The 13630-nt window shown below is 37.6% G+C and overlaps 1 protein-coding gene across 4 annotated transcripts in view; it reads right to left on the reverse strand.

Annotated features, from left to right (window-relative positions):
• Positions 1-1197: 1197 nt before the first annotated feature.
• Positions 1198-13630, reverse strand: part of LOC143484732 (arf-GAP with GTPase, ANK repeat and PH domain-containing protein 1-like) — a 49681-nt gene continuing 37248 nt past the window's right edge. For 3 of the 4 annotated variants that reach the window (XM_076983912.1, XM_076983824.1, XM_076983735.1), the window contains 6 exons: positions 10951-11102; positions 8573-8663; positions 7836-8058; positions 2843-3137; positions 2403-2667; positions 1198-1599 (listed from right to left, as the gene is read on the reverse strand). In XM_076983912.1, the coding sequence (XP_076840027.1) occupies positions 2428-2667; positions 2843-3137; positions 7836-8058; positions 8573-8663; positions 10951-11102 (1001 nt within the window). In that variant the 3' untranslated portion in view covers positions 1198-1599; positions 2403-2427. The remainder of the gene's footprint in view (positions 1600-2402; positions 2668-2842; positions 3138-7835; positions 8059-8572; positions 8664-10950; positions 11103-13630) is intronic. The other variant, XM_076983658.1, reaches the window with a different exon arrangement.

The raw sequence follows: 13630 nt of genomic DNA on the forward strand, positions 1-13630 counted from the left end.
AAACAAATTCAAAGAAACTTGTATGTATTCGGGATTAAGTTTTTATGAGAGATCCAAACAGAAATGTTTAGCAGTACAACTGAAGACAACAAAAACTGTTATTTGCTTTTATTATTATTGGTAGTAGCATTATTGGTGGTAGTGGTATTTTTTTTATTAGTTGTGTTGCCACATCCCATCCAAGAATGACCATCCTTCATACCCAAAGAGCAGGACTAATTGTATGCCCTTTGAACCCCAGCTACAGGAGCTGTGGTTGGATGGCTGTTCAACATTTCGGTGATAGGGTAAAACCATAGAGAACTTTGGGAGTCATGAGCCCCAAACTTGAAAGGTCAAATGTAGTGAACATCTAAACAAACCTCTGTACTACTAACATGATTGAATGGAGTCATTAAAACTTTCAAGTGTAATTCCATTTAATTCAGTCTCAGTGTTAATTAATGCACACCTGAACTTTTATAGAACTCTTTGCTTCTAGAATACCTCTTCTAGAGAACGAATAAATCAATTCCATAACTTATTTCATAATGAACAATAGACTCATTTGTTTTTATGACAGATCTAACAACAATATTCTATGTTTGATTCCTGTACAAACAGTATTTTTAATAAAAAATCAAAGGTTCTGTGCTATAACTGTACATGTTTTTTGTTTTAATTAATCAGTTTTGTTTATAGATATTTTTCAGTAATACTGGTCTGCATGGAATGCTCAGTGATCCTTCCGAGATCAAATACCTACAAATAATCATACTGATTCATTATCAAACTTTCTTTAGAGCAGTAGGTGCTTAGGTAAGTTCTTATAATAGTACATACACAGTAATAACATTTGCGTTGGAATGGGGATACTTCAGAAAGAACCCTGGAATTCTTGTACATTTTTAGCAGTACATGATACATTAGGAGGTTTATTCTGTTATTCTGTTGTCCTACCTCCCATATATGTTTACAGTTCTTGAGGGGCCTTTGTTTCTCTAAATTATTAATCTAAAGATTGAAACACATGCACACTACACACATACACTCACACACACAAATCTATATATCTATATATATCTTTCTCACTTTCTCTCCTCTCTCATTCTCTCATATATATATATATATATATATATATATATATATATATATATATATATATATATATATATATATATATATATATATATATATATATATATAAAGAGAGCAAAATAAATCACAGGCTTTTCTTTCCTAGGATGGAATTTCTATATCTATATACATATATCTTTCTTTCTTTGTCTCTTCTCTCTTTGTGTGTGTCTCTCTCTCCCTTCATATAGAGAGAGATCAAAAGAAACCACATGCTTTTCTTTCCTATGATTGAATATTTAATTAGACAAATTCGTGTAGCAGTGGGTCAACTTTTAATGCTTTACATTTAGGATTGCAAACTGACACCTGGAGGTGGTTTGGTTTCCATTACAAGGGAGGGCAGCATAAGGTGTGGACTTAGTTCTAGAAGGCAGTTCAAATGTTCTCCCATTGGACCCTGCCGTTGTGCCCTTAATGACGGGCGGCTCTAGGATTAGTAGTCTGGCACCCCTCCTCTCACCCCCACTCCTGCACAGTGACCTGGAAATGATCAAAAAGACCTTTGAGATCTCATCATTGCTAAATAAAGAGCCAAAACCCAGGTAAACACACAAACTGTCCACACCATGTTGAATTGTATGATATTAAATATTAATGTTATTTATATTATAACATATTTATATTAAAGTCAAGATATAATTCTCATTAATAATATTGATTATTATTATATGTTAATATTGATTATGCCCATTGAGAGAATATATTTTTTCCTGGAGTTACTTCCTCCTCTTCTGCTTTGGGATAAATGAGTATCTGATCATGGTGAGAAATGCTGTTGGATATATTGGTATGTTCATGATCCCAATGCTCATACCAGTCCAATGGCAAAACCTCTAAACCTATATATATTAAATTATATATTAGTTTTGGTGTCAAACTGATGACATATTGTATATTTGATGCTATCAGAAAGGTTGATTAAATACTCTGAATAATCTTTTTTTTTTTAAGAAAATAGATTATGAAGGCAATTATGAAACACACACAAAAAATCTAATTCTTTTACTAAGATTTATACTCTTCATAATGTTAGATACTGCTTTTGTGGATTGGACAAAGTAGAGGTTAACTGCTTCGTCCAATACTTCAACAGCAGCATCTAACATTCTGTAACAATTGCCTGGTTCACAGAATCACCAAACATGAGCACAGAGACAATTCTAGCATTTGAACCTATGACCCTCAGGTGTGCTTCTCTAAGTTATGATGTAATTTACTAAAACAAAAATAGATGTTTGGCGAGATTTCAGAATATCAGTCCTTTATACATCTTATGTATTCACCTTGTCTTACCTGCTCCTGGTAACATTATGACAGGGGTCTTTTGGAGCTGGATCGACTGAGACTTGCACAGCTACTGTTGCGTGAGAGGCTGGGGCTGGTGGCTCCAGAAGGTGAAGTAATGGGAGAGGTGGAGGTGATGGGGCTGATCTCACTGGGGCAGCCATACTGCAGGAGAATGTCTGCACACACCTGACTCCCAGCACGCCGGGCAAGTGCAAGCGCTGTCTGGCCGAGACAGTCTCTGCTCCTCACATCACTACCGTACTTCATAAGAGAGAGAATGGAAGAGGGAGCGTGTGTGAGTATGAACAGTGAGGCTAAAGATCAGAAAGAGTACCTGACCTCAGCATGAAACACAACTGAGCTCCAGTTACCAGTTTGTCCCTTTGTCCTTTTATAAAGCCTTAAAATGAAACAGAGCGTGTTTACTCAGTCTTACCCAAATTAACAGTTGTGTCATGACCACATCTCCAAACTGGCAAGCGGCGTGGAGGGCGAAGTTTGACTCATGGAGTGCTCCATTGCCATAGCGCATCACATAAGAAGAAGGGGCATTAATCTCTTCCTTACTACTGTGTGCCAGGAGGAAGAGTAGTTTGGGAAGGTCCCTGTCCATCACAGCCTTATAGAGGCGAACAGACAGGGAGTCATCTGAGCTGTCATTTAGTGCAGAGAGTGGGGCCACAAAGAGTTTCTGCTCGTATTTGGCTCGAATCCATGACTCCCTTTCCTCACTATGAAGAAAGAGATTTTGGTTAACGTAATACCTGGGTCAAACATAATGTAGAAATAAAAATCCATCCATCCATCCATCCATCCATATATATATATATATATATATATATATATATATATATATATATATATATATATATATATATATATATATATATATATATATATATATAGTGGAATCACTTGTTTTCAACATTAGCTGATATGCTTAAACTTAAGTTTCAGTATTATATAAGACAGAGGATGGCATAATGGTAGTTCCAGATATGAATTCTGTTAATGTATCTTGATCCTGTGTACCTTGATCCCTAATTTTGGCACTACTTGCTCAGCAAAACATGTAACAAACTGTAAATGAACATCTGTGGATATGAAGGTGTGTTTGTGTACCCAGAGGTTCAGAATACTTACTTGTGTAAAACAAAACTAAGAAAATGTAATTTTATTTACCTTTATTTTTCTATTTTTTTATTCAAAATGAGTAGAATATATTTATTGTCTTATTATTCATTTTATATTACACCCCAATATAATTTTTTTATAAATAGGCATTGTATTTTGCTGTTGCTAGGCCAACTTTGGCCACCAGAGGGAGGCACAGGATAGGGTAATAGGAGCTCATGTTCTCGTGCCTAATTAAGCACAGCTTACAAGATTCATAATGCTCATTTTTTGTTTAGTGTTCTGATAAAAGACAAAGATGGTATTTTCAAACCTCGAGGGCTGTCTCTTATCTCTCTCTCTTTCCCCACTGACATCTCTACAGCCTTGAGTCGTAGCCTTCCATTCCTTTCTCTCTATTTCCCTTTTACCATCACCAAAACTCTCCTGTTCCTGTCTCTTTCTCTTGTCTTTCTTCCCTAGGTTGGGAACGTCATCTTTGATCTCTTTTAGTTTTCGGTTTACTTGTTCTCTTCTTGTTCACCTCCACTGTGCACTGATAACCTGGCAACACTGCATCCCAGAGATGGAGGTTTTGTTCGCACTTTGGTTTTTGTGTTGAAGTTCCCCAAACAAGTCGCAGTAAATACTGGAGTCAAGATGTTTAACAGTTCAACATGAGCCTTTATTAAACTCCTCCAGCACCCTAAAGGAATATTATAACCCCATCCCTAACAGTTTAATCATACTTATCCAGGGATTTTAACAGAAAATCTGCAGTGATAACAGTGGAATTATGGTGAAACATTTCTGAGCTTATAGTTATCCATATGTTTAAGAATTTGTATAACGAAGTTTAAGTGGAACACTTTTAATGGTTTTACTACTATACATTTCTATTATGCAACTAAAATGATTCATTTTAATATTATTATTATTATTAGTCTGGAACACAAATGTGCATATGCATAGGACAGCAGTGCATACTACCATCCTGCTCTGGGTAATCAAATACTGTACATAGACATGTAGGTCTGGTTGACCTGACCAAGTCCATATTCATTTGTGGCTGCTTGACTTTGTTGTGTTTGCCACTGGCTCACCGTGTGCTTGTATGGGTGTTATGAACTCCATTTTTTAAGCTGTGGCTCAGCAAAACTAACCTTTTTGTAAACCTTATGCACTAACAGAAAAAAAGGTGTGCCTGATTGTGTTTCCATTTGGTGTGTCTACAATGTGACTTCTTGGTTCACTGCACTTTTCCGCTACTGTTCTTAGGTGCTATGCTGTTATCTTCTTGTCTAAGACTATGAAGTGTTGTCCAGGATATAGTGAAGGTCATTCTCTGTTAGAGCATTGATCATGATGGTTTTTCATGCATGATGTTATCTATTCTAGGTGTGGTCTGTGCTCCTCCTTTCATAGCTCACCGTGACTTGGTGGCAGAGTAGTTGTAGGTCTTATGAAGAGCAATTCAACTGCTGATGGTAGCTCAGCTCAGTCGATCGGTGTCGCTAAGTCATGTATCATTGTCATTTGCAGCACAGCACCATGTCTGGATTTTTTTCCCATGATTGATTTAATATGTTGTACATTTATTTCAATTAATTCATTGTTCTTTGTATTGCGTGGAGAGCCAGACCTTTTTAATGCCTGCCCTGTGAATTGTGTTTCATTGTTTCATCACATTTATCAAAAAACATTGATATTTGTATTACACTGTAGGCTGTTTGGCTCGGTACTTGGTATCTGGTATTTGGAATACCTTTCTAAAATTAGTAGGTATTGGCATCTTTCAGGATTTTGTAGACTGAGGGTATCTGTAAGAATCACTTTTTCCAGGACAGTACATGACTTGGTAGCTGCATCCCTGTGTCTTGATCAACATACACTAGAATCTTTGGGCGGAATCATGCAATGATTTTGCACACATGAAAACCTGCAGTATGTAGTCGGTTTTCATAAGAAGTGCTTTCCCATTATAGGTATGCACGTTAACACTGAATCCCTTACATAATGGCAATTAATTTGTATTTGATGTTGCTGTATTTTGACTAGCAGTCTATCAATGTCTTTAAGCCAAAGGCTTATTCAGTATACAGTCCTGTACCACTGCTATACCTGTGGATGTCAATTATGCATCCACCAAATAGTCAGGGGTACTTCTGGGTTGTAATATTTCTGGAATTCATTCACTGTGAATATTGCATTGAAATAGTCCAAACATTTGTGGTGGCTCTTGTCCTATGTCCATGGAAAGTAACCTTGCAGTATGTATGCTTTGTCCACAAACACTGGAATGTGAAGTACTTTTGCTTCATCATGAATCTGTGAATAACATGCTCATGCATCAGGAATCAGCCTGTGGGTTTCGAAAACTTCCCACAGTATGTTGTGCACTTTGTCCTCATCACAGAGCCTGTAGGCATTCAGCCATTTTAGTCCTCCTCGCCAATATCTTGACATATTTGCCTTGAATGTTTAGTTACATCAGTCATTTAATCATCTACTGGGTTAGGGTTAGAATAGAAGTATCTTTTTTCTTTTTGAATAATAACACTGCTTCAGTCAGGTATGAGTCAGACCAGTTCATCACTGGTTCATCACTGGTCTGCCACCACAGAGTCTACAGTAGAACCGCCTTTCTACTCAGCTCTTCACCAGTGGCGTTGTTAAAACTGTGATAAAGCCGCCTCCTCGTTGACATTTCCTTACAGGAAAAGTTGTCCTCTTGTACCAAGTGAATGGTTTCACCTGCAACCATGAAGTAATACTGGAGTTGGAGAGAGTGGAGGAGTTTAACAGGAACCTCTTGATGCGTAGATAGCATTCTTCTCCAGCTTTTACACATACTCCATGCATCACGCATATAAGTTTACCTCCTCAAGCAACTTAAAGGAAAACGCCATTTTGTATGCTGTTTTGTGTTTGTTCCTTTGGTTTGGTCTTTTTGAGCTTCTTAATTGCCGATTCCTCACATTGATAATTGTTTCACTTATGCTGGTTTCCTGTATATGTTTAAATTCAGCTTGTAGCTCATTATTTTTTTATTTACTTATTAACAGTGTTCCACTTTACTTCCATGAAAGTAAAAAAAAACAATATAATTGGTAATATCAGAATGATTGATGTGTTAACATTTGTTAAGTAGTCTTTTACAGCCTTTATACATACACCCTTGATAAAATGAATGAAAAAGGCTATTAATCATCTGTATTCTACCCTCAAAATATAAACATCTTTATCATATGAAATAAAATTTAGTAGCTTCTTCCCATCTGTATTTTTAGCCTTTAATGACCAGTAAGTGGTTACTGATAACACAAGCTCCCTTACCTATCCCTTTCTGACCTGTTAAAGATAAGAGAACACAGAAATGACATAGGTTGGGCTAGGACTATAAAGTGGCTGAAAATATCACTGGTGGTAGAATTAACAGAATCCACTATGGTGCTGTATGTTTAAAAAAACTGAAGGAAACCTTTAAAGTGAATAATCCTGCCCTGTGCCCTTTCTGGCAAAAGCTATTAACACCCGAAGTGGGTAATGGTCAAACTTTAGCTGTGGTGTTTGCCGTCTCTTGATGTAAATCCCAGGTGGAAGACATTTTGCATGAAGGGAAGTATTCAGACCATTATAAGAGAAGACTTGCTGTTTAGGGAGATATTAAGAGTGCACAAAAACGTTATTTTTTTATGTGACCAACTATTTCATGTAACGATAAGATAAAGATTGCATTGCTTTTCTCAGTACCAAGCACATAATTGTGCCTAAAAAGGACGGGTGTCACGGTACGGGGGGCCACCTACTGGTCGCCCCCCTATACAGCGGCAATTGTCTTCAGGTGGGCGGGGCCTATGATCCGCTTCACCTGCAGGTCATGACAGTCGTTTGTTTGTCTATATATGTCTTGTCTTTGTACCAATTGACTGCTGGACATTGTATCCTTCATTTAGATCTTGTCATGGGTTTTTGGTTTGTGCACTTCATTAATTAAAACCTCCCTTTTCCCCCCGAGACTTGGCGTGATCGCTTCCATTTTATTTCACACGCCTGTCACAACTGGCAGAAAGAAACTGCTGTAAGCACTGAATAAGCCATCAGTTCTGTCCCAGTAATGCTTTTTAAATTTTTGTCACAGTTTTGTCTATTGTAGTGAACCAAAATCATTTCAATGAAGACGATATTTATCCTTTAAAAATCTTATGTAACCACTAACCATCACTTGTGTGATGAAAGTTTGATATTTCAGGACATTTCACATCCAAAGTGAAGATGTGGTTCATGTTCTTACTTTTTTTCTAGCCATTACTCACCGTGTGGCATCAGGACGAGGCTTGTGACGACCTTTTGTACGACTCTCCCAGATGCTGTTGGCCATTTCATTGCCAATGGCAATGAGCACTAGAGTGAGCTCGCAGGGCCAGTTGTCCAGATCCAGTGAGCGCACACGGGACAGGTGAGTCCCCAGGTTCCTGTGGATCCCTGAGCACTCAATACAGATCAGTGCTCCTAGGTTTAGACTTGCCCATGTTGGATCTGTGAAGGCAAGATTAGTGATCACAGATTACTGTGAAGCTATGCTATGTTGCAAATACATTGCCTTTCATAATGCAATCTTAAAGCAAACAAATAAACTAAATAAAATACAAATGCAAAAACAAAAACTCTATTCTGAAACTTACCATATTAACGTGGATGTTTTTTAAAATGTTAAACATACTCATTATAACTTTTTGTTTGTTAGTTTGCTAGCTGTTCAAATTTGTTGAATTTGTAGTTTTCAAGTTTCAAGTCATCACTATTTCACATAAAAAAAAAGTTTCAGAGTTTTGTTAATAAAATATTAGCACGGATATTGCATTCATTAGGGCAATTGAGAATAAATCTAATAAAAAATTAAGTTCACCATAGAGGTGGGAAAATAATATATAGACCATAAAGTTTGAGAGGCTTCTAGTTTTAATAGCACTACGGTTTTAATGCTACATGGAAAAAAACAAGAATAATAGCTATGTGAAGCAGAGGATCTGTAGTTTGTGGAGAAACTCACTAGGCGCATCACAGTCCACGCAGAAGTTGTTTCCTTTAGCATTACGAATTGCCTGGATTGCAAATGCCTCACTCTGGCTGTTCCTTCTTGCCTATCAAACACACATAAAATACAACATAAAACATACACGTTGAACAGCAGACATATTTATGAGTTTTGTTGTAAATGGTTCTGTCTGTAGTAGATGGGATTTTAGATCAGTGAGAAATAAAATAGCACAAATGCTACATATCCATATTTTTTAAATTTGTTGCAACAGAGTAATTTACAGTATTAAAATACTGTAGTTTAATTCTAGACACTGTTCTAGCAGATATGAATGCAAGAACATATATAACTACAATCACCAGTATTACTGCACCTATAAACTACTATTCATCATACAGCTGCAGTGATCCTGGAAATGCTAGGATAGAAAATATATGCCACAGGTCACCCTGATGTCCTCCTTGGAAACAAAAGCTGTAACTAAGGCAAAGCCAATTCAGATGAATTGCTAACAAGCCGTCAGAGCTCTAGAGGAATGTAAAGATCAAAGATGGCACCTAGCTAGAGTATACACACAATACTCTGGAGGCCCTGGAGTAAACTAAGGTTAACAGCACTGGAAGCCAGACAGCAGATAAAGCATGAGCAGAAGAAAATACATTTCTTCTTAACCAAATATTAATCCAATACAAAAAAAATCTGAAACAGTCCTGGACAAGTATAAAGCATAAACAATCATCACATACAATATCTGTGCTCAGCGTTTAAGGACAATGACAGCAGAGGTCCCCAAACATCCCAGATCAGAAACCAACCAGCAAAATAGCAAATATTCAAGAAAGAGTCACAAACAACCAGGCAGCACATGGGCTTGACATGACCTGTGTCTTGTAACTCACAGCTCTGCATGACTGCTTAGCTACTACCTACAGGCTCCCATTCAGGCTGAGTGGACAATGCTGGTAATTTCCAACTAGTCATCAGGTACGCTGTTGGCACAGTAAGCGGGCCAAGAGCAGTATTAGAACCTGCCAATATCAGCACAAGAAAATGAGCTGATGAGAGAGTGAACCAGATAGGCAAACATAAATGCCATGGAAATGGTGGTTGTATGATGGCAGGATAAGGCCTTCCCTGGACAGTGCAAGCGGTCTGTGTATGGTGTGCCACATTTAGATGATAGCATCTGACATGAAAATCATCTTCTGATGAAAATATTATTTCCTAATGTTCATTTATTTAGTGCAGCACAAACTCAGTAAATGATTTCTTGTTGACATGAATGTGTTTTGTTGAAACCAAGAGTATTGCTTCCTGTCTGACTACTTACAGGTGCTTCATATACACAGCACAACTAATAACTGGTCCAATAGGTAGTTTATGTGACTAGGTAGACCAGCTTTTCATTTCAGTAAACCAGATATTAATTTCAGACTCACACATATTGCTGCAAGTAATGCACATCAACTCCTCAGTTTATTAGGTACACCTAGTGTATCCAGTATTGGGTTGCACCCTTTGTCATAACCTGAACACATCGAAGCATGAATTCAGTGAGATCCTTGAAGTATTTGATGGATTTTAATTCAGTGTATATCAGAGCTACTCAATAAATTAAAAAAATGATTAATGTTATTGGTTGGCCACTTTGTCATCACACCTGACTCCTAGATAGGAGGTTGAAAAATCTTTAGTACCGTATTCTCATGAAATCTTTAATACCATATTCTCATGAAACTTCTAACATAAGTGTACTGAACATGGACATGGGAGTTTTTGAGTTAAATCAAATCAGAAAACTTGTGTAGTACTTTTTACAGCAAACTTTCGAGCTTTATAGAAAAACAGATTCAGAATCAGAAAGAGCATGCTCTGGGCCATAGTGTTTGTCCAAGGGAAAGTTCCTGAAATGGCATGGGGAGCAAACTTGAGAGGAACCAGCTAGATAAGATATTGGAATAAGTAGGAATAAAACAACAGCAGTCAGAACATACAGAGAGAAAGGTCTTCAACATAAGCAAATGGGCGAGGTCAAATGACCAACGTTTTGTGGCATACTGTTGCTTATGTAAGACATACAGAATGTTAGAGAGGTGATAACATGGAAGGAACATCCGTAAACAGCTGGTTCAGAAGATCAATATGTATACACAGTATACACAGAGCTGGTTCTTGAGGTAGTTTGCAGTTGAAGAGGTTCTCAGCCAAAATAGCATACATTAAGTATACTTATACATATAAGCCTCATACATGCTGCATTCTAACGTGTATAAATATGCTTTGCACATAGCTAGTCCTATCTACAATAACCATAAGCAATAATCATGACTTTAGTTATTGAATTGCAGACAGCATTTGGCTTTTTCACATGGACAGATGATGTCTCTTGCCTTGTTTTTGCTGCTCTCGCAGGACTGCAGACTAGCCAGGATCTGGCTCTCGATGGCTTGCACCCAAGCATCGCGTTCCTCTGGGCTCTGTGCCTCAAAGTGCCATGTCTGCCCTGTGCTTGAGACAATCTGGAATTCACAGTTCTCATCATCTAAAAGGATTTAAATGGAATTAACGGAGAGAGTTACCATGTGGAGTACACTAGAGAAAAAAAACTTCTACAGTTTTAAAGGAATGTGATCTCATTCATAATTTATGACTCATTCATCCTCCACAATATAATTCTCTAAAAGTATCTGTTTGGCCTGTCTATCAACAGTATGACTTTTACAGGAGAATATGTGACAGATCTATGAACTAGATGTCCAGGTCCAAAGAGTAATATTCCCACATAAGATCAATATATACCACAATTTGTCCTGTAAAAGAAAAGTCTGTAACAACATGACATACTATGACATTAATAAAAAAAATTAAATATTGCAGAGTAAAACAGTTCTGAATTGAGGAATGAGTTAAAGGCAGCAAGAGCATGCGTGCGTGCACATACATACATACACACACACACACACACACACACACACACACACACACACACACACACACACACACACGCACACATATACATGCACACACACACACAGTTTCAGCTGATACCCTGACACCCTTGCAAACTATAGTCTACACATGTTAAAGTATTGCTGAAATGTAACCATTAGTGTATGAATGTACATGATAAATTGGGTTATAGTCATTGTAGCGAAACATCATGTCATGTAACATTTCATCATTTTATTGTACAGATTGAATTTACTTTGCTTAATAAGAAACTAAAACGGAGCTAATATTAGTTGGGTCTTGGGCTGCGAGAGACAAGATACGTAATGTAGCATTGAATCTACATTCTTTTACTATAACCCCCAGCGCAGAGGTAAAGAACTTGGGCGTCACAATAGACCCAGATCTCTCGTTCGATACACACATTAATAATATAACTAGGGTAGCGTTCTTTCACTTACGCAACATTGCTAAAATTAGAAACATATTAAATACTAGTGATGCGGAAAAACTAATCCATGCATTCATATCATCTCGTCTAGATTATTGCAACAGTCTCCTAGCTGGATGTTCTGGTAAATCGATAAACAAATTCCAGCTGTTTCAGAACGCAGCAGCACGAGTTTTAACAAAAACTAAAAGGTTTGATAACATTAGTCCCGTACTATCGTCATTACACTGGCTGCCAATTAGATTCCGTACTGACTATAAAATACTTTTATTAACATATAAAACACTGCACGGCTTAGCTCCAGACTATCTTAGTGAACTTATTGAACAATATAACCCAGCACGTTCACTTCGCTCGCAGGACGCAGGGTTATTAACTGTTCCTAGGATCAAAAAGATCACAGCAGGTGGAAGAGCCTTTCTTTTAGAGCTCCACAACTGTGGAATAATCTTCCTGCCTCTATTCGGGACTCAGACACGGTCTCAATGTTTAAATCCCGACTAAAAACTTATCGGTTTACTTTGGCCTTTGATTAATCTGTTACATGTTTACCACATCACGTATCTTTTTTTCTCCGAGGTTCACCTGGGGAGTAACACTGCAGTCGGAGCCTACAATACCTAACTATATACAGTCATGTCCTTCAGTTAACTTCTGTTTACCCTCCACTGTCTGCAGGCCTTGTTGCATATATTTTACAATTTAAATCAATATAGGCCTACAATTAAGACAGTAAAAAGACCAAAAAGTAGGAGAAGGAGTTATAGGCTACTGAGTGTTGTCATTACATGAATGCAGATGGGCATTTTTCACAGGTAATGGGGAACTTCCCGTTTCTTCTTTCACAAATGAATGTGTTAATTTATGTTGCCTAACAAAACCTATACAACAGTACGTTCAGCTTAACACATAGATTTTCAAACTCTACCTTAATTATTTGTATGTGGTCGTCCTCACGTTATCTATCATTGATTTGGGCTAGAGCGACTAGTTTATCAGGTGACCAGTCGTCTAAAAATGCTTAGTAGTTTGGTGCTGTATGAGACATTTTACTGCACAAGAAAATGATTTCACGTTGGGCTTAGAGGGCAAACGGTACGATTTTACTTGATGTGTATGTAACCTGGCTGGTGGGGCACGGGAGAAAAAGTCTATCTGTGACTGTGCGTGCTGTGCTGAAAACGCTTCCATCCACTCGCTGAATTAAACTGCGCATCTGGTGTTAAAGGAAGAGAGAGGTCGGGCGTGTGCGAGGTGGTGGCTCATTTCAGGGCTTTGTTTTTAATGGTTCTGGTTTTCAAAAGATCATTTCAAACCGACCTCAGTAAAATGATAAAAATAAATAAATAAATAAAAACCCGAAGTTTCAAAAGGGCACTTTCGTTGATAAAGGGCAGAGTTGGTGGTGCTTTAGCACCACCTGGTGTCTATGTGTGCACGCCACTGGTTAGGGTTCATATTTATTGCGATATTTTCAAAACAATATCAGCTCAACAAGACAAAAATCCATCATTAATAGTAATTGTCTCAAATAATGGTCTTTTGAAGTTGAACTTAAAAACAGAGAATGAATTTAACATTGGTTTATACAGTGGAACCCAGTTGATATATTACGCCTCCTGATCTGTCTTCCAGTCTTGTTTTGTCCAGCACGTTTCTGAACCTGTTGT

This window comes from Brachyhypopomus gauderio, chromosome 1 (assembly GCF_052324685.1).
Source record: "Brachyhypopomus gauderio isolate BG-103 chromosome 1, BGAUD_0.2, whole genome shotgun sequence".
Lineage (NCBI taxonomy): Eukaryota > Metazoa > Chordata > Actinopteri > Gymnotiformes > Hypopomidae > Brachyhypopomus > Brachyhypopomus gauderio.